Source organism: Puma concolor, chromosome E2, assembly GCF_028749965.1.
Source record: "Puma concolor isolate L17-30 chromosome E2, mPumCon1.1.hap2, whole genome shotgun sequence".
Classification (NCBI taxonomy): domain Eukaryota; kingdom Metazoa; phylum Chordata; class Mammalia; order Carnivora; family Felidae; genus Puma; species Puma concolor.
This window is the reverse complement of record NC_141681.1, coordinates 47787191-47807606: the sequence shown is the minus strand read 5'-3', so window position 1 is coordinate 47807606 and position 20416 is coordinate 47787191. Positions and strand designations below refer to the sequence as shown.

Below are 20416 nucleotides of genomic sequence, written 5' to 3'. Positions count from 1 at the left end.
TGCCCGCCTGTTTTCTCGCCTGTGAAGGGGCACACAGCAGTACCTACCTCAGGGGGTTGCTACCCTGACTGGTAATAAAACGCTCCGTAAAGCTTGGCTGGAGTTACCTCTGGTGAGAACACCCATTTTTGGAGCCAGATAGATACGCGTTTGGCTCCTACCCCACCTGTTTTCGCCTGTGAAATGGGGCTAACATTGCCCCGCCATAAAGGTGATGGGGATTTTTAAAGGAGTGAACGGGCGTGAGGCCTCCCTCCCGGATGCCTGAACCAAAAATAACGGCAGCTGTTCCTTGCCAGGCGTCTTCCGGCCGGGTTAAGGGACACTCCAAGAGGCGGGAGGGTGCGGACGGACCCAGGATCCCGGCGGCCCACACCCCTCCCCCGTCTGCGGCGTCAGGTCGGGATCCGTGGTTCTCCCACCGTGGGAAGACCCTCCCCCCCCCCCCCCCCAAGGAGGGGATCTGGCGAGTATAGGGATGGGGAGGGAGGGGCTGGCTGGGGGCGGGGGAGCGCTGGGAGGCCGGAGGGAGGGGAGCGCGGGGACCAACCAGCCAGAGGGAGGATGGGGCGGGGAGTGGGAAAGCTGGCGAAGAAGGGAGGGGCCGGCGAGTAAAAGGGTGGAGGAGGGGAGGGGGGTGCGAGGGGACAGGTGAGGGCTAGCGGGCGAGGGGCCCCGGCGCTGACCCAAGGTGGGACTCGGGGGCTGGCCGGCCCTGGCAGGGGGGCGCGGGGCGGGGTGGAGAGGCTGCGGGGAAGGACGGGTCGGGAGCCTGGGGCTCGGCACCTGGGGACTGAGACGGGGCGTGGCGGGGCCGGGGAGGCGGCCGGCGGCCCGGGGGTGCGGCGGGCGGGGGCGGGGCCGGCGGAGGCTGCGCGCGCGCGCGCCGCCGCCGTGGCTGCGGGCCCCTGACTCCTCGACTTTACCCTCCCGCAGTCAACGCCGCGCCTGACGCGGGGTGGGGAACATGGGCGCCTCGGCCTCCAGGGGTCGGCCCGCCCGGGTCCCCGCGCCGGAGCCCGAACCCGAGGAGGCGCTGGACCTGAGCCAACTGCCGCCCGAGCTGCTCCTGGTGGTGCTGAGCCACGTGCCCCCACGCACGCTGCTGGGGTGCTGCCGCCGGGTGTGTCGGGGCTGGCGCGCCCTGGTGGACGGCCAGGCCCTGTGGCTGCTCATCCTGGCCCGGGACCACGGCGCCCTGCTGCCGCTCGCCCGCAGCTGCCTGCCCCCCGCCCGCGACGGCCGGCCCTGCCTCCTGGGCCGCTTCTGCGAGCGCCGACCGATCGGACGCAACCTCATCCGCAATCCCTGCGGCCAGGGTGGGGAACGCAGGCTGGGCGGGGAACGCAGGCTGGGCGGGGGGTGGGGGCGGTCTACCACCCGGGAGCCGGTGGGAGGGGCCGGGGGCGGAGCCTCATCGGAGCCGGTGGGAGGCGGCGGCCGGCTGGTGGGCGGGCGAGGAACTTGGGCGCAAGCCTTTTTTATTTAACAGAAGGCCTCCGGAAATGGATGGTGCAGCACGGTGGGGACGGCTGGGTGGTGGAGGTAAACAGGTCAACGGTGCCTGGGGCCCCCTCGCAGACCTGCTTCGTGTCTTCCTTCAGGTGAATGCCCCTACCCCGCAAGGGCCAGGGCCGTTGTGAGCAAGACCTGCCTGTTCTAGTGACCTTTCTCCCTCTTTACTAGCTGGTGTCGGAAGAAGCAGGTCTTGGACCTGGAGGAGGAGGGCTTATGGCCAGAGCTGCTAGATAGTGGCAAGATTGAGATTTGTGTCTCCGACTGGTGAGTATGATGATAAAAACAGCCCTTTGCTCAGCTCTGACCACCTGCGCCGCGCCGTGACCATTGCATGGGTGACTTCATTTAGGCCTTCTGTAGCAAACCGTGACAGATAAAGTGAAGATCAGGGAGGCGAATGACTTAACCCCTCCCCTCCTCCACCCCTCTCCCGGGGAACTGGATTGCAAGATGCCAGATTGGAATCCAAGTACTGAGGACTTGGCCCAGACCAGTCTGGTCTGTGAATGAGATGCTCCTTGCCATAGGAGGAGGCACTGGAGGATAGTTAGCTAAGTTTACATTCTGGAGCCAGACTTTCCAAGTCCAGATCGTGGCTCTGCAACTTTGTGGCTTTGGGTGAGTCACAGCGTGCCTCAGTTTCCCCATCTTTACAAGGTAGGGTTACATGTCAGGTACATAGCCAGCGCTTTATAAGCGTGAACTGTTTTAGTGTTTTGTTTTTTGAGCCTTGATCCTGTGAGAATGTGTATTTCACGACCTCAGATCTTTAAGAGAGTTTCAGGAGCATTTGAGAGGTTCCGAAAGAGGAGGCAATTTGCCCTGGTGGCACAGCTAGGGCTCGGTGAGACCTGGCATGAGGCTCAGACCCCTCTGACTCCAGAGCTCATCGTGCTTTGTAGTGATGGTCTTGAAACTGGAGTACCTGAAGACTTTTCAAGGGATACATGACCCAGATAATTTTTAAGGGAGGCAGTTCCAGATCTGCTACAGCTGTGTTCCCTGTTCTAAAATTATCAGCTACACATCACATCTCGGAGGGGAGCATCATATGGTTGTCCTTTCCTGGCCCTTTCTCACAGTCCGCCAGTTTTTACAGAAAAACCAAGCCCCTCACTAGGGTGTGTGGTCCCCCCGGATGTAAAGACTTCTGGAGAGTCAGGCAGAGTGACCGCTTGAAATTTCAGCCTTACCTAATTCACTTTTAATTTCAAGCGGTCACTCTGCCAGCCGGCGCTGGAATCATGTTGGTAGGGTATCCACTATGACCCAAGGTCCCCAGGCAGACAGAGGTAACTCCCGGCAGCCATAATATTCCAAAGGCCCAGAGATGACCTCCCAGAAGCTGAGAGCAGAGGCCATCCGTACCTTGGGACAAGGCTAAATTCTTTTCTATGCAATATCTTTTCAACAATTCCAGATGATTCCAATCCACAGCAAAGGCCGGGAACCACTACTGGGTAATAATTCAGTCCCAAAGGAAAACTGTGAACGCTTAGAGCTTTATGGTCACAGGAAAAAAATTTTTAATTTCTTTTTCTTCTTCCTTTTTTTCTTTTTTTGTTTTTTGTTTGTTTTGTTTTTGAGAGAAAAAGAGCAAGTCCAAGTAGGAGAGAGCAGAGGGAGACGCAGAATCTTAAGCAGGCTTCACACCCAGCACGAAGCTGGGCACGGGGCTCGATCTCACAACCGTGAGATCCTGACCTGAGCCAAAACCAAGAGTCGGATGCTTAATCGACTAAGCCACCCAGGTGCCCCTCCCCCCCATTAATTTCTATTCACATATACATTTTGGTCTGCGGTTGGCATAGAGCAGTGTGAAAGGGCAACCAAAAAGTCAGGAGAAAATAAAAATGTCACCATCACATGAGGACAAAATTGTGTGGCAGATGGAGAGCGGACGTCTCATTTTAAGAACAATGTGAAGTCTCTGAAGGAAGAAACTTATTTGTATTTTTTTTAGTTTTTTGAATGTTTATTTTTGAGAGAAGGGGGGGCGCAGAGATAGGGAGATACAGAATCTGCCGCAGGCTCCAGGCTCTGAGCTGTCGGCACAGAGCCCGACGCGGGATTGGAGCCCACGAGCTGCGAGATCACGCCCAGCCGACTGAGCCACCCAGGCGCCCCTTATTTGTGTATTTTTGTAGTCCGTTACCCCTAAGTTGTAAACTTTGACTTCTAGCATCAAAAGGGTACATATTTTATTTTATTTTTTTAAGTGTACATATTTTAGGTGTGCAGCTCAGTGAGTTATCACAAAATGAACACATCCGTGTTACCAGCCCCTTTCCCATCACTACACACCTGAGAGTAGTTGCCGTCCTGAATTCTGTTAGAATAGGTAAGTTTTGTCCATTTTTGTACTCTGGACAGAGAGAGTCCTATGGCATATAATTTGTATCTGGCTTCTTCTTTTTTTTTTTTTTGTTTTGTTTTGTTTTGTTTTGTTTATTTTTGACAGAGAGCACAAGTGGGGTAGGGGCAGAGAGACGGGGAGACACAGGATCCAAAGCAGGCTCTGCGCTAAACGTAGAGAGCCCGATGCGGGGCTCGAACTCATGGACTGTGAGATCATGACCTGAGCCGAAGTCAGACACTTAACTGACTGAGCCACCCAGGCACCCCTCCCCTGGTCGTTTTAAATGACTGACATGAAAATTATCTTTTAAAATATTAACATGCAGGGGCGCCTGGATGGCTCAGTGGATTAAGCTGACTTCGGCTCAGGTCATGATCTCACGGTTCATGAGTTCGAGCCCCGCATCCGGCTCTGTGGTGACGGCTCGGAGCCTGGAGCCTGCAGCCTGCTTCAGATTCCGTGTCCCCCTCTCTCTCCACCCCTTCCCTGCTCATGCTCCGTCCTTCTCTTTCAAAATCAGAAAAACATTAAAAACTTTTTTTTTTATTTTTTTTAACGTTTTATTTATTTTTGAGACAGAGAGAGACAGAGCATGAACGGGGGAGGGGCAGAGAGAGAGGGAGACACAGAATGGAAGCAGGCTCCAGGCTCTGAGCCATCAGCCCAGAGCCCGACGCGGGGCTTGAACTCACGGACCGTGAGATCGTGACTGAGCTGAAGTCGGACGCTCAACCGACTGAGCCACCCAGGCGCCCCAAAAACATTTTTTTTAATAAAAACGAAATGGAAAAGTAAAATGTCGGTGTATACATTGGACAGTGGTACATCTTTTGCCACTATTTAAACGTAGAAAGAGCACTTTCCATTGTCACCTTAATACTATGGGAGGAGGTGCCTTGAAGACCAGTGCTCCAGGTCACTGTTCAGAAAACGGATGTGCTTGCAGACCAGCCGGGGAACTCCGTTTAATGCAGATTCTGCTTCATGGGGTCTGCAGTGGGGCCAAGCTCCCAGGGGACGCTGGGCGTGCTACAAAATTTGTGTATGCAAATTTTGGATTTGCATACATGGGGAGACCATTTGGTGGGGGAAGCGGGGAGGCAGGCAGACACCCAAAGAGACAAGTGGGCTAGTCCAGCCTTCAAGGCCTCCCTCCCTCCACAGGTGGGGAGCCCGACACGACAGTGGCTGTATGTACCGACTCCTTGTCCAACTTCTAGATGCCAACCAGACGGTCCTGGATAAATTCTCTGCTATGCCTGTTCCCATCCAGCAGTGGAACAACAATGTCTGCTTTCAGGTGAGTCTCTGACAGGGACACGGGGAGAGGGTGGTGGGGCCTGGGACGGTTATCTGTTGCATAACAAATGACCCCAAAACTTAGTGGCTTTACGTCAACGGCAGTCATTTTGGTACTTCTTGTGGTTTCCTTTCTTTTATTTAATGTTTATTTTTGAGAGAGAGAAAGAGCACATGCGCAAGGGAGCGGGGAAGGGGCTGGGGGGGGTGGGGGGCGGCGGACAGAGGATCCACGGCTTCCACGCCCACCGCGGTGAGCTGGACGCAGGGCTCGAACTCACGAACCGTGAGATCACGACCTGAGCTGAAATCAGACGCTCAACTGACTGAGCCTCCCAGGCACCCCATCTTCTCGTGGTTTCTATAAGGAGGGCTCTGTTGGGTGCTTCTGGTTCCCGTGTGTGTGAACAGCGGCTGGTGGCTTCGTCAAGAGTCCCAGAGAGCTTTGTTGTGCGTTGTCTCTGCCAGGGCTGGTTTGGATTTCCTCGTGGCATGGCCACCTCAGGGCAGCCAGACTGCTTACTGGTGGCTCAGGATCCCTCGAGGAGGGTTCTAGAGAATGCAGGAGAAGCTGCCTTGCCTTTTCTGACCCAGCTTTGGCACTCACTTGGCGACGGTCACTTAGCATCACTTCCGCCACCCTCCGGGTTACAGACAGACCCACCCAGGCTCAAGGGGACGGGAATTAGAATGAGGAGCCGTGGGATTCCATCCGCCAGAGAGCCTCACTCCCAGTTTTCGAGAAGAAGGCCGTGGCACAACAGGCTGATCTCTCCTTTACCCGCAGGTCACCCACGTGTTCTCTGACATCAAGATAGGCGTCCGCTTTGTGTCCTTCGAACATTGGGGCCAGGACACGCAGTTCTGGGCGGGTCACTATGGAGCTCGTGTGACCAACTCCAGCGTGGTCGTGCGGGCCCGTCTGTCTTAGTCGAGCGCTATCCTTGCAAAACAACCTGACCTATGCCTTCCAGAACCTGGGACCGTTGGCCAGGCCTTCTCATGAACCAAGGACATGTACCTCCTGGCATCCCTGGATACTCCAGAATCCATTCGAGGGTCCTGCTGGGCCCCCTCTTCAGGTTCTGGAAACTACTAGAAGGAAGAAAGTTCCTCCATCACATCTACCTACTGCTGTTGTAGGGCAGGGGGGATGACACAGGTGAGCACCCAGGAATGCTGGTCCTGGAGAGGGCTCTTCACCCTCACCCCGGAGGTCCTCTGATTCAACCCCAACCCCCCTCTACCCTTGTCTCCTCTTGTTTCTGCTTTGGGGGTTTCATTGGTCCCTTTTGGGCACCCCCCTCATCTCTGAAGTAGAATCTTGTCCTTGTGGCTGGGAAGATTCCAGCCACCTTGGGTGGCAAACTTCACCTCCTGAAGCTTCGGGGTTGGGACCAGATCTCGCAGTTGAAAGTCAACTAGCTCAAAAAACGTTTGGAGATCCTCAAGGACCCCTGGGATTGTGTGGTGTATAAAATTATTTTTTACTTTGAAACGTTTCGCGAATGCTGGGAGAATAATATATCCGCAACGGCTACCTGCCGGTCATATGTAATAAATTTATTATTTTGCCAAAAGTACCTGGGATCTTTTCGATACGAGTCTGATGTTACTGTCTTGGTTACTACTTGGTCCGAAAAAACAAACTGTCCCGGTGGAGGAGGGGAAACTACAGAAGAAAACCCCAATAGAAGGTGTTTCAGTAGGAAAGAACGGAAGAGTTAGAACAGTAATATTTCCCAAGACCCAAGGAAACCATCGATTCAGACAAAGATTTTCAACCAGGGTCAAAAGTATTAGGCAGACAGTGGATGTAGGTACAGTAATCACACTGGCAACACAGTTGTGACTTTCTAATGTTTATTTTTGAGAGGGAGACAGACAGAGCATGAGTGGGGGAGGGGCAGAGGGAGAGGGAGACCCAGAATCCGAAGCAGGCTCCAGGCTCTTGAGTGGTCAGCGCAGAGCCCGACATGGGGCTCAAACTCGTGAACCGTGAGATCATGACCTGAGCTGAAGTCGGATGCTTAACCGACTGAGCCACCCAGGTGCCCCTGGGACTTTCGAGATGGAGCCAGGGTTAGGCTGTCCTCACACCAGTCCAGGGTCACGGCTCACTCACTGCTGGTGGGTCAGTGATATGTTCTAGGTCTCTCTCTCTTTGTTTTAAGATTTTATTTTTATTTTATTTTATTTTTTTTAATTTTTTTTTTTCAACGTTTATTTTTGGGACAGAGAGAGACAGAGCACGAATGGGGGAGGGGCAGAGAGAGAGGGAGACACAGAATCGGAAACAGGCTCCAGGCTCTGAGCCATCAGCCCAGAGCCTGATGCGGGGCTCGAACTCCCAGACCGCGAGATCGTGACCTGGCTGAAGTCGGACGCCCAACCGACTGCGCCACCCAGGCGCCCCTATTTTATTTTATTTTTAAATGTTCATTTTTGAGAGAGAGAGAGTGCGAGCGAGTCTTGGGGGGAATGGGCAGAGAGAGAGGGACAGGATTCAAAGCAGGTTCTGCACTGACAGCAGAGAGCCTGATGTGGGGCTCGATCATGACCTGAGCCAAAGTCGGATGCTCAACCGACTGAGCCACCCAGGCACCCCAAGATTTTATTTTTAAATAATCTCTACACCCAGCGTGGAGCTTGAACTCATAACCCTCAGACCAAGAGTTGCGTGCTCTACTGAGTGAGCCAGCCAGGCGCCCCTAGATGTTCTGGGTGTTCTGATGTGATCCACATGAAGTGGGTCTCACCGTTTTCCACCCGGAACTGCTCACTTGGAGGGTCAGGCTGTCAGCCCCGTCTTGCCATAGAAGGGAAACACCGGCAAAGAGGCAACCAGACGAGCCCAGAAGTGGCTTTCTTTCTTTTTTTTTTTTTTTTTTTTTGCCAGTTTCTTAAAAAAGGAGTTGCGACAGGTTGAAACAGACCTAAGAGTCGTGACCAGATGGAGTGTGTGGGCCTGGAGTAAAGACTGGTTTGGACAATTCAGCTCTAGAGAGCATTTTTGGGTCAACTGGGGGAATTTGGATATGAGGAATATGAAAAACATTTACAGGAAGGAAAAGGTAGAGGCCATTGCTTTGAAAAAAAAAGGCAGCAATATAATTTTTTTTTAATTTAATTTATTTAAAAAAAAAATTTTTTTTTTCAACATTTATTTATTTTTGGGACAGAGAGAGACAGAGCATGAACGGGGGAGGGGCAGAGAGAGAGGGAGACACAGAATGTGAAACAGGCTCCAGGCTCTGAGCCATCAGCCCAGAGCCTGATGCGGGGCTCAAACTCACGGACCGCGGGATCGTGACGTGGCTCAAGTCGGACGCTTAACCGACCGCGCCACCCAGGCGCCCCTTAATTTAATTTATTTTTGAGAGAGAGAGAGAGAGATGGACAGAGCACGAGTGGGGGAGGGACAGAGAGAGAGAGACACAGAACCCGAAGCAGGCTCCAGGCCCCAAGCTGTCAGCTCAGAGCCTGACCGTCCAACGCAGGGCTCGAACCCACAAACTGTGAGATCGTGACTTGCGCCGAAGTTGGATGCTTAACCGACTGAGCCACCCAGGCACCCCAAGCAGCCATATAATTTAATTTAACTTTGGCACCTATATTGTATGTATACACCTACGTGTGTGTGTGCGCGCGCGCCCCCAAGTTAAATGATACTACTTTATGCACACACACCTATTTCTATCCTGGAGTACCTTCTGAATGTGCATGTGTATATAGGTAGGTAGGTAGGTGTATATATGCAGAAGAATAAGAATATTAACTATGGAGGCACCTGGCTGGCTCATTCAGTAGAGCGTGTGACTCTTGATCTAGGGTTGTGAGTTCAAGCCGTACGTTGGGCACAGAGCTTACTTAAAATTAAAAAAAAAAAAAAAAAAAGCCAGTGAACTACAGGGTTATGGGGTTACTGTAAAAAGACATGGAAAGTGCCCTCCAATGCAGTTTCCCCCCCCAGAACTAATCTTTTTATTTATTTTTATTTATGTTTGTAAATTTATTTATTTATTTATTTATTTATTTTTTTAATGTTTATTTATTTTTGAGACAGAGAGAGACAGAGCATGAACGGGGGAGGGTCACAGAGAGAGAAGACACAGAATCTGAAACAGGCTCCAGGCTCTGAGCTGTCAGCACAGAGCCCGACGCGGGGCTCGAACCCACCGACCGCGAGATCGTGACCTGAGCCGAAGTCGGACGCTTAACCGACCAAGCCACCCAGGTGCCCCTGTAAATTTTTTTAAAGGTTATTTAATTTTGAGAGAGAGAGAGAGAAAGTGAGAGTGGGGGAGGGGCAGAGAGAAAGGAGGAAAGAGAATCCAAGCAGGCCCTGCACTGTCAGCACAGAGCTTGGATCCACGAACCGTGAGATCATGACCTGAGCCGAAGTCGGATGCTTAACCGACTGATCCACCCAGGCACCCCTGTTTAGTTACTTACTTATTTATTTAACGAGATCTTTACACCCAAGGTGGGGCTTGAACTCACAACCCGGAGATCAAGAGTCACATGCCCTATGCCAGCCTGGCGCCCCCAGAAATAACCACGTTTAAAGGCATCTTTGCCGACAGAGTGTTCGCTTATTTTATTTTGTCACGGAGAATTTGAAATATAAACAAAAGCAAAGAGAAGAGTATTGTAACCTCCGTGTATCTATCTCCCAGCAAAAGTTTTACCAGCTTATGGCCAGTCCTCCATCCACATCCCCATGGATTCTCCCCTCTTCCATATTATTTTTTTAATATGTTTTTATTTTGCAGCAACTTCAAACTTAACAGAGAAGTTGTAGGTATGGCACAAAGATTTTTTGCCCCTGAAACACCTAATACATTTTCATCATCACAGCAAAATTCTTGAGTGTGTATTCTCTATGTATGAGGTCATTCTCCTGTAAGACTACAATATAGCAATGCAAACCATGACGGTCATGTCAATTCAGTGACTGCCCCCAAAGAGCTAACGTAGCTGGCCTCCCCTTAAAAAGGACTGATTGCAGTGTGCCTGGGTGGCTCCGTTGGTTAAGTGTCTGACTTTGGCTCAGGTCATGATCTCACGGGTCGTGGGTTTGAGCCCCGCGGGGGGCTCTGTGCTGACGGCTCGGAGCCTGGAGCCTGCTTCGGATTCTGTGTCTCCCTCCCTCTCTGCCCCTCCCCTGCTTGCACTCTATCTTTCTCTGTCTCTCAAAAATGCATAAACGTTAAAAAAAAAAATTAATTAAGAGAGAGAGAAGCCTGATTGCAACATTGGCTCATGGCTGACATCTGGGAAAGTGACATTACCTAACCGGTCAGGGTGGCTCATTGCACAAATATTTAGTATGGTTTATGGTAAACGCTTGCTTTCATTCTGGGAGTTTGGAATTTGGGTACGAGCCAGGACCCCCCCCCCCCCAACCCTGGGAAACCCTAGGGTCCTGAGTCTCTGATGACCTTCCCTGGATATCACACACCTGCTGGGTCAGGAGTACACTCTGTGTGACCCCTCAGGGAAGGGAGAGGACACGAGGAACCGGCACATGGATTCTTCCGGGCTGTCTGTGTCTTTCCCCCTTATTATCTAGCTGTGCGTGCAGTTACACCACTGCGGTCAGTCTCAGGAGTGAGTATAACTATGTACTGAGTTTCAGGAGCGTTTCTGGCAATTATCTGAGCATGAGGGTCATCTTGGGATTATACACACACACACGCACACACACACGCACAGTGGTGGCGGCGGTGGGGCTGAAGATCCTGGCTAAAATATCTGGGGAAAAGGGAGAGGAGTGAGGGATGAAGACACCTAGGTGATGTCTGTTGTAAGAGATAAGCCACCTATGGGATTAAAACAATAGGCCCCACCCTTGGGGAGTTGGCTCACAGGATCCCCTCACTGACTTGGGCAGGTGCCAGCCACGGTGAAGAAGATAACTCAGCCTGGTGACGCCTTGGGTGTTTCCCACTTTCTCCCAGGCAGGAGGAGAAAAGGCCCAAACATTCCCCCAGATGAGTTTGGGGTCAAAGCCAATAAACGTGGGGCACCTCGGTGGCTCAGTCGGTTGAGCGTCCAACTTCGGCTCACGTCGTGATCTCACGGGTCGTGGGTTTGAGCCCCGCATCGGGCTCTTTGCAGTCAGTGCACAGCCGGCTTCAGATCCTCTGTCCCCCTCACTCTCTACCCCTCCCCTGCACGTGCCCTCTTTCTCTTTCTTAAAAATAAATAAAACGTTAAAAAAAAAAAAGACAGTAAATGTTAGTTTGTAGTTGCTGTCTGCTCTAGATGGGAGGAGAAAGGGTTAAATCCATTCCCCGGGTGGATCAAAGTTTTAGGTAAGCCCAAGGGAGCACGATGGAAAAGAAACTTGCCAGCCCTTCAGCCTGGAGGCCACAGCAGCCCCTCCTACCCCACCAGGATCTCTGAGCAGCCGTGATGTTAACCTGGTAAATGCTGAATTAAATGCTAAATTATTTCTTTTTCTTTCTTTGCTTGCTTGCTCTCTTTTCTTTATTTGCTTTCTTCTTTCACTTTCTTTCTTTCCTTTTTTCCTTCCTTTTTTTCTCTTTCCTTCTCTCTTTTACTTCTTTCTTCCTTCCTTTCGTTCCTTCCAATGCTATCCATCAATTATATCTCAAAGAAAAAGGGAAATTTGAAAAATGGCTTTGTATCTTAACGGCCATTTCATCCGGATGTATGATTAAAATAATCAATGATCAGTGTCTACGTATATGTATATATACCCCTATGTGTGTGTGTGTGTGTGTGTGTGTGTGTTTTCTGTTTATTATGACAGCTTGACGGCTTAAAAGACCTTCTTGACTGGGGAGACAGTGTGCCTCCTGGCCGATTCTTAGAGACCACAAAGAACCCTACAGGAGCCTGCCTGTGGTAGGGAAACAAACCAATCCAGAGCCAGACCTCCTCCACGTGGCTCCAGCACCCCCGGGGGCAATATTCCTCCGCTTCACCACCCCAGGGCTGGGTGCCAGGCAACTAGGAACCACCCCTGTAGTCTGAGTCGTGAAATCATGCACGCTGACCGGTCCCAAATGGTTCACCCTGCCCTGCCTTTCCCCAGGACACCCCAACAAAAGTGGTGGCCTAAACCTTCCCCCACCTAGGTCTCGCCTCCCGCCTCCCGGCCACACTGTGTCTTTCCCATGTGGCCCTGTGCGGCACACCTCCTGGCTCTGGGACCTGTGAGTGTAATAAACTGATTTCCTGAGCCTCTCCTCTGTCTTCCCTTGTGCCTGCACCCCCACACCCCACAGACCATCTCGTGAGAGAATACGAAACAATATAATGTCATATGCTTGTAATATACACTGGAGAGATTATCCGGGTCAGGGAAAGCTACAAAAAACAAGATGTGTGTGTGTGTGTGTGTGTGTGTGTGTGTGTGTGTGTGTGTGTGACACTGTCTTGTTTTTGCCGCCAACGAGTTCTTGGGATTCGGTGTCAACGAAACAGAACGAGTACAAGGCTCCGTAAATGATATTTGCTATAATTTTGGCCTATTAGAGCCTTTGGAGAAAAGGAGACAATATGAAAATAGAGGCCATCTTCAGTCTACAAGCAGATAACATGTGGAACAGTTTTAGTTTGCTGCTGAGGCCTTGTGGAAATCACATGCCCGACCCTCCGTGGCTGTTGATTTTCCAGCCTGGTGCGCACACACACACACACACACACACACACACACACGTATATATCGTATACCTGAAAAAGTCTTTAGTTTGCCTTTGTTTGATTATTAGTTCTTTTTTTTTTTAAACAGAATTTTTCTCTTTTTTTTGAAAAATGTTTAAAGTTCATTTTATGTATTTATTTAGAAAGAGAGAGAGAGCCCGTGAGGGAGGGGCAAGAGAGAGAGAGAGAGGGAGAGACAGAAATCCAAGCAGGCTCCACGCTGTCGGCACAGAACTCACGAACCACGAGATCACGACCTGAGCCGAAATCAAGAGTCCCGAGGCTTAACCAACTGAGCCATCCAGACGCCCCTAAACAGAATTTTTCTTTGAGAGCAGTTTCAGGTTCTTAGCGAAACTGAGCAGGAAGCACCGATCCCGATCCCCTATATCCTCTCCCCGCACACAGGCCAGCCCACCCCCCCCCCCCCCGCCACCGCTACCAACAACTCCCACCAGAGAGGGACTCTTGTGACAATCCATGAGTGTACGTCCACACTTTACTTATGACCCAGTGTCCACTGTTCAGCCTTGGTGTCCTGCGTTGAGTGGGTTGAATGGGTTTGGACGAACGTATACTGATATGCGCAGTAATGGACGTGTATCCACATTATAGTATCATGCAGAATAGTTTCACTGCTCTGCCTCGTGATCACCCCCTCCTCCTGACCCCTGGCAACCGCTGATCTTTTACTGGCTCCTTTGTTTTGCCTTCCAGGATGTCATGGCTGAAATCATACAGTAGGTAGCCTTCTTCAGCTTGGCTTCTTTCGCTTAGTGATAATGCATTTAAGGTTCAGCTCTTTTTTTTTTTTTTTTTAAACGTTTATTGATTTTTGAGACAGAGAAAGACAGAGCGTGGGTGGGGGAGGAGCAGAGAGGGAGGGAGACACCGAATCCCAAGCAGGCTCCAGGCTCCGAGCTGTCAGCACAGAGCCCCACGCGGGGCTCGAACCCACGAACTGGGAGATCATGACCTGAGCCGAAGTCAGACGCATCAACCGACTGAGCCACCCAGGCGCTCCCTGTCTTCTCACTGCCTTGGAGTGTATCCTTTCGAGTAGATCAATTTGAGCTCTAAGACTGATAAGGTACCAGGGGCTTAGGGAAGCTTTTCTCATCATTTGGACTTGGAACAAGATCTTAGGGTTCCTTCACAGAGCTCTGCCTCTGCCAAAGAAAAGCCTCTGGCTTTTTTGGATTCCTGAATTCACAGATCCTAATTGCCTGGACCTGACTCTAAGCCAAAACCTGACATTGTCTGCTGTGGACTGTTTCCTTCTCAGCTTGAACTGTGCTCCGTGGAAAGCAGGCATGCCCTCAAGGAACAGGGCTTAACTCTGGGAGGCTGGCAGATTTAAGACGCCCCTCTGTGGGACCCTAAGCTGGGCAAACATCCTGGATGCTGGCTGGACCATCTGGGTCACCTAAGAATGCCCACAGGAAAAGGCTTCCTTTTTAGCGGAACTGTCTAAAATCAAGCTACTGCTCAGCCCTCTCTTTCTGGTGCGGATGCGAACTTCTAATGCAGTACTAGCTTGTGATCCCTGCCAAAGGCTGCAAGCTGGGAAAGGTCATATCCCAGGACTGTGACCCCTGTGGGCACTCCTAACAGATTGGACTCTGGACCCCTGTAGGGCGGGGAATGTCGCCCAGCTGTCGACTTGTGTTCTGCTTTCTCAGCTGCGGTTTGCAACAATGAACTCACAGTGAATCCACTTCCCTCCTCTTTCCCCTGATGCATGAACTTCTGGAAGGCAGCTTGTTTACTAAATGCAGCTGTCCTCAGAATGAGAGGGATCTTTTCCAGACCGCTCACTGGATAAAGGGTCAGGACGAAGATAGCCCCATGTTTATCGACTGGAAGACTTAGTATTGGTAAGACGGCCGGCCATACTCTCCAAACTGATCTACAGATTCAATATAATCCCTATCAAAATTCCAACTACCTTTTTTGCAGAAATGGACCAGCTTATCCTAAAATTCATATGGAATTTCAAGGAGCCCCAGAATGCTAAAATAATTTTAAAAAGAAAAAAAGTGGAGGATTCACACTTCCAGGTTTCAAGACTTACTATAAAGCTCCAGTAATCAAACCAGTGTGGTATTGGCATAAGGACAGACATATAGATCAGTGGAATAAAACTGAGAGTCCAGAAATAAACTCATATCTACAGTCAATTGATTTTCAACAAGTATATCATTACCATCCAATGGGAAGAGAATTGCTTTTTCAACAAATGGTGTGGGACAACTGGATGACCATATGTAAAAGAATGAAGTCGGATCCTTACCTCACGCCATCTAGAAAAAATCAACTCACAGTGGATCAAAGACTTAAATCTAAGACACAAAGCTATAAAGTTCTTAGAAGAAAATAACGAGGTAAATCTTCATGACCTTGGATGTGACAATTGATTCTTAGATATGGCACCAAAAGCACAAGCCACAGAAGCAAAAACATAGATAAATTGGACTTCCTCAAAGTTAAAAACTGTGTGCATCAAAGGACACTATCAAGATAGTGAATGGGGCGCCTGGGTGGCTCAGTCGGTTGAGCGTCTGGTTTCAGCTCGGGTCATGATCACACAGTTCGTGGGTTCGAGCCCCGCATCTGGCTCTGTGCTGGCAGCTCAGAGCCTGGAGCCTGCTTCGGATTCTGTGTCTCCCTCTCTGTCTATGCCCCACCCCGACTTGTGTGCTCTCTCTCTCTCTCTCTCTCTCTCTCAAAAATAAAAACATTTAAGGGGCGCCTGGGTGACTCACTTGGTTAAGCATCTGACTTCCGCTCAGGTCATGATCTCACAGTTTCTGAGTTCAAGCCTCGCGTCGGGCTCTGTGCTGACAGCTCAGAGCCTGGAGCCTGCTTTGGATTCTGTGTCTCCTCCTCTCTCTCTCTCTCTCTGCCTCTCCCATGCCCATGCTCTGTCTCTCTCTGTCTCTCAATCATAAATAAACGTTAAAAAAAAATTGTTTTAAATAAATGAATAAATCAACTTGAAAAAATGTTTTTAAAAAGTTTGGGGAAACAATGTCAAGTGATGATTACTGAGCCAGCCACACTGATTTTGTAACAAAAAAGGAAAAACACAGTCTGGGTACCTGGGAGGGACCAGTGATGAGGGAGAGACATCAGTGGTCTGTGTCTTTGAGACCTTCTCCGGGAAGAGCTGCTCCCCTCCCCCACGGGAAAAGCCAGGGAATGCCAGCTCTTGCCTTTCTAAGCTGCCAGACCGCTTTGAATTCAGACTTGGATCCCCGCCCCCGCCGTGTCTGTCCCTCCAACTGGTCACCCCTGACAGAGCCCGCTGGGCGACAACAGCAGGTGCCCACGCTCACAAACCGGGCCTCGCGGAAAAGCAGTGCCTGGAACTGCCTGCTTCAGGCGGTCCCTCTGAAAGCAAGGCCTGAGCTGAACCATCGGGACTCGTCTGGCAACCCTGCGGGGACGGTGGGGGGGAGAAGGCCCAGGGCGGAGGGCACGCAGGAGGCCCCGTTAACCTGTCCTGCCTGACCGGTGCGTGTCCTGCTTGGTGCGTCCTAACAAGGCTAGGCTCTTTGCTTCCAGGGGTCCCCCGTGTACCCTCTGGGGTTGTTCCTTGTGTGTCCTGTCCAGTCCGCTTCAGATTGGTGACCGGCATCTGCTGGCCTAAGGTGATGCCTCGGGCCAGGCACAGAGGTTCCTACGGAAGCTTGCGGAAGCCACTTGGCTTTCTAGAACAGACCATTATGGGTAATGGGATCTACTGGAACTGGCTAAATCCAGGACGCTGGGGGCCTAGCTGAGGCCGGTGTTGCGAGCTGGCCGCGCCGCCTTGTGGGGCGATGATGATACTGATGATAATTTTGCTGTAAAGGTGCCTTGGCCTCAGGTCGATGGAGCGGGTGCAGAGAAGCTTAGCGGGCCTGAGAGAGCGATCCTGGGAAAGACCTGCTCACAAGGTCGGCCAGTGGCTGGCATCTGGGAGCGTGGCATCCGGGCCGTTCTCCTCACTTCCGGCTTGACAAGGGTTGTTCACTGAGCTAGGACTGTGCCAACGTGGTTGGTGCCGAGCACGTGTCTTCCTTCTTGGATCCGAAACTTTTGGTCCATGCTCGCAGAGGCTGCCCGCGTGGCCCCCCGTCAAAACCTTGGATGCTGAAATCCTAACGGGCTTCCTTGGGCTCAGGTTGTTGCTACATTTTTGTTGTGCTCAGTGACCCTTCAGGGGGAGGAGGGAGCGTAAGGTAACCCAGCTGCGCCCTTTCCCTGGATAACTTGGCCGCGTATCCTTAGTACGTTGCCGTAATAAATCTGAGCTGACTGCAACCGTACGCTGAGTCCCATGAGTCCTTCTCGGAGATCTGGGGTGCCAGAGTGGCTCAGTCGGCTAAGCATCCAACTTTGGCTTAGGTCATGATCTCACAGTTCATGAGTTCGAGCCCCGGATAGGGCTCTGTGCTGACAGCACAGAGCCTGGAGCCCGCTTCGGATTCTGTGTCCCGCTCCACCCACCTGCTCCTCCCCCGCTCATACTGTCTGTCTGTCTCTCTCTCTCTCTCAAAAATAAATAAACATTGGGGCACCTGGGTGGCTCAGTCGGTTGGGCGTCCGACTTCCGCTCAGGTCCTGATCTCGCAGTCTGTGAGTTCGAGCCCGAGTCGGGCTCAAACCTGGAGCCCGCTTCGGATTCTGTGTCTCCCTCTCTCTCTCTGACCCTCCCCCGCTCATGCTCTATCTCTCTCTCTCTCTCTCTCTCAAAAATAAACGTTTAAAATAAATAAATAGATAAATAAATAAACAAATAAACCATAAGAAAAAGAAAGAAAGAAAGAAAGAAAGAAAGAAAGAAAGAAAGAAAGAAAGAAAGAAAGAAAGAAAAGGAAAGCTCCAAACGGGGGTGGTCTTGGGGATGCCCAACACCTTTCCTGTAATCTTCAGATTCCATTCAAGTTTGCCAAATGTCCGACGTTCTTTGTAGCACGACAATCCAGGCCAAACTCATGCTCAGTGGCTTCTAGCTGTCGTGTCTCTGTAGCCTCCTCCCACCCGGCACCGTCCCTCTGGCTCTTTTGTGCTTCCGTGAGCTTTACAGGCTTGAACCGGGTTTTGCTTGATAGAATGTCCATCAGTTTGGTTTTGTCTGATGTTTCCTTCTCGGTTCAGATGAAGCGTCTTTGGCAAGAAAATCGCAGAAGTGACTTTTGGTCCTCGTCGTATCCCATCAGGTGATGCATAGCTTCAATTTGTCTTATTATTGATTTTTTTGTTTTTAATTTGAGAGAGAGAGCGTGCATGAGCAGGGGGAAGGGCGGGGGGGGGGGAGAGAGAGAGAGAGAGAGAGAGAGAGAGTGAGCCCAAGCAGGTTCCACACTCAGCCCCCAGCACAACAAAGGGCTCGATCCCATGACCTTAGGATTGTGATCTGAGCCAAAATCAAGCTTTGGATGCTCAACTGACTGAGCCACTCAGGCGCCCCTCTTTTCTCTTTCTCCATAGTGTTTTGTGGGTAGCTTTAAAAATGCCCAAGCGTGGGGCACCTGGGTGGCTCAGTCGGTTAAGTGCCGACTCTTGATTTGCGCTAAGGTCACCATCTCTCAATTTGTGAGATCGAGCCCCACCTCGGGCTCTGTGCTGACAGTTCGGAGCCTCCGTGGGATTCTCTCTCTCCCTCTCTCTCAGGCTGTCCCCAGCTCACGCACACTCACGGGCGAGCACACACTCTCTCCCTCTCTCAAAATAGATAAAAGACATTTAAAAAAAGATGGAAGGGAACATTTTTTTTAATACACAGGGGGAGCCTCGGTGGCTCAGTCGGTTAAGTGTTGGGTCAGACTCTTACAGTTAGTGAGTTCGAGTCCTACTTGGGGCTCCTTGCTGACAGTGCAGGCCTGCTTGGGCTTCTCTCTCTCTCTCTCTCTGCCCCTCCCCTGCTCATTTTCTATCTCTCTCTCTCAACAAACAAACAAAAACAAACAGATAATTAAAAGGCCCATGTGCAACCTTGGCCCTTGGCTGGCATCTGGAATCTTGGAATCTGAATTCACGGGCCCTGAATTGTGTGAATGATATGGTTCATGCTAGTTTCCTTCTGGAATTTTGCTACATGCTAGGACTCAGGTACACGCTATGTTCACTATAAGCCAATTGTTTGCACAGATAGTCTAGCCACAGTAAACCACCCTTAAAGGTTAGGGCATGGTTAGGGCAAAAGCCGAATTTCCAGATGCCAGTCAGGGACCAACCTTGAGAGCAGGACCTTCTAAAGACAGAAGACGCCGGGTGTCTGGGTGGCTCAGTCGGTTAAACGTCCGACTTCAGCTCAGACCATGATCTCGCCGTCTGTGGGTTCGAGCCCCACGTCGGGCTCTGTGCTGACAGCTCGGAGCCTGGAGCCTGCTTCGGATTCTGTGTCTCCCTCTCTCTCTCTGCACCTCCCCCGCTCATACTCTGTCTCTCTTTCTCTTTCTCTCTCAAAAATAAACATTAAAAAAAATTTTTTTTAATAAATAAATAAAAACCACCCAGTTTCCCTTGGAGCCAAGCGTGGCCACGTGACTAAGTTCCAGCCAACAGGGTGTAAAGGAAAGGAATGTGTGGAACTTCTCTGAAATGGGACTTCTTTTTTTTTTTTTTCAACGTTTATTTATTTTTGGGACAGAGAGAGACAGAGCATGAACGGGGGAGGGGCAGAGAGAGAGGGAGACACAGAATCGGAAACAGGCTCCAGGCTCCGAGCCATCAGCCCAGAGCCCGACGCGGGGCTCGAACTCACGGACCGCGAGATCGTGACCTGGCTGAAGTCGGACGCTTAACTGACTGCGCCACCCAGGCGCGAAATGGGACTTCGAGGTGGAGGGAAGCATGGTCTTTCCATCTCCTCTGCAGTATTCTTTTCCTTTTCTTTAATGTTTATTTTTTTTTTGAGAGAGAGACAGAGAGAGAGAGGGTGCAAGCAGAAGAGGGACCGAGAGGGAGAGAAACACAGAATCTGAAGCAGGCTCCAAGCTGTCGGCACAGAGCCAGACAGGGGGGGCTCGAACCCACAAACCGTGAGATCATGACCTGAGCCGAAGTCAGATGCTTAACCGACTGAGCCACCCAGGCGCCCCGCCTCTTCAGCATTCCTGCTTCCTGGAAGGTGGATGTGACGTCATGGCTGGCACCACACACCATGGGCCATGAGGACAAGAGCCACATCCTAAGGTCGGCAGAATGAGAAGCCCGAAACAGCCGACCCTCATGCCCCACCTGCCCAGCCTACAACAGAATTTTCCCGAAGAGAGAAATAAACTTCTATCTTGTTTCAATTGCTATGATTTTGAGTCTCTATGACACCTGGCCACATTTTCAGAGAATCCTAATCTTCACAGAGAATGTCATTTTTCGCGTACCTTTCGAACCTTGCCCTTTTTTCACTCAACATTACGTTCGGTACACATAGCCGAATCGGTTTACATGTATCTAATTTTTTTTTTTTTGTATAGTTCCCTCAGGGGTCATTGCCAAAACATAGCAAATTTTCCACTGTAACCTTGTTGTTGTTGTTGTTGTTAGTTAGTAATCTCTACGCCCAACGTGGGG

General features: G+C 51.0%; 1 protein-coding gene across 2 annotated transcripts; it reads left to right on the top strand.

The window, feature by feature from the left end:
- Nucleotides 1-878: 878 nt before the first annotated feature.
- Nucleotides 879-6759, top strand: FBXO27 (F-box protein 27). Of its 2 annotated transcripts, none has more exons than XM_086689715.1 (5): nt 879-1319; nt 1493-1604; nt 1687-1782; nt 5042-5177; nt 6151-6759. In XM_086689715.1, the coding sequence occupies exons 1-5, from the start codon at nt 968-970 to the stop codon at nt 6331-6333; spliced, it is 879 nt and encodes a 292-aa protein (XP_086545841.1). In that variant the 5' UTR covers nt 879-967; the 3' UTR covers nt 6334-6759. The 2 variants fall into 2 exon arrangements, with proteins under 2 accessions (XP_086545841.1, XP_086545842.1); XM_086689716.1 differs by having other exon boundaries at nt 880-1319; nt 5964-6287.
- Nucleotides 6760-20416: the final 13657 nt, after the last annotated feature.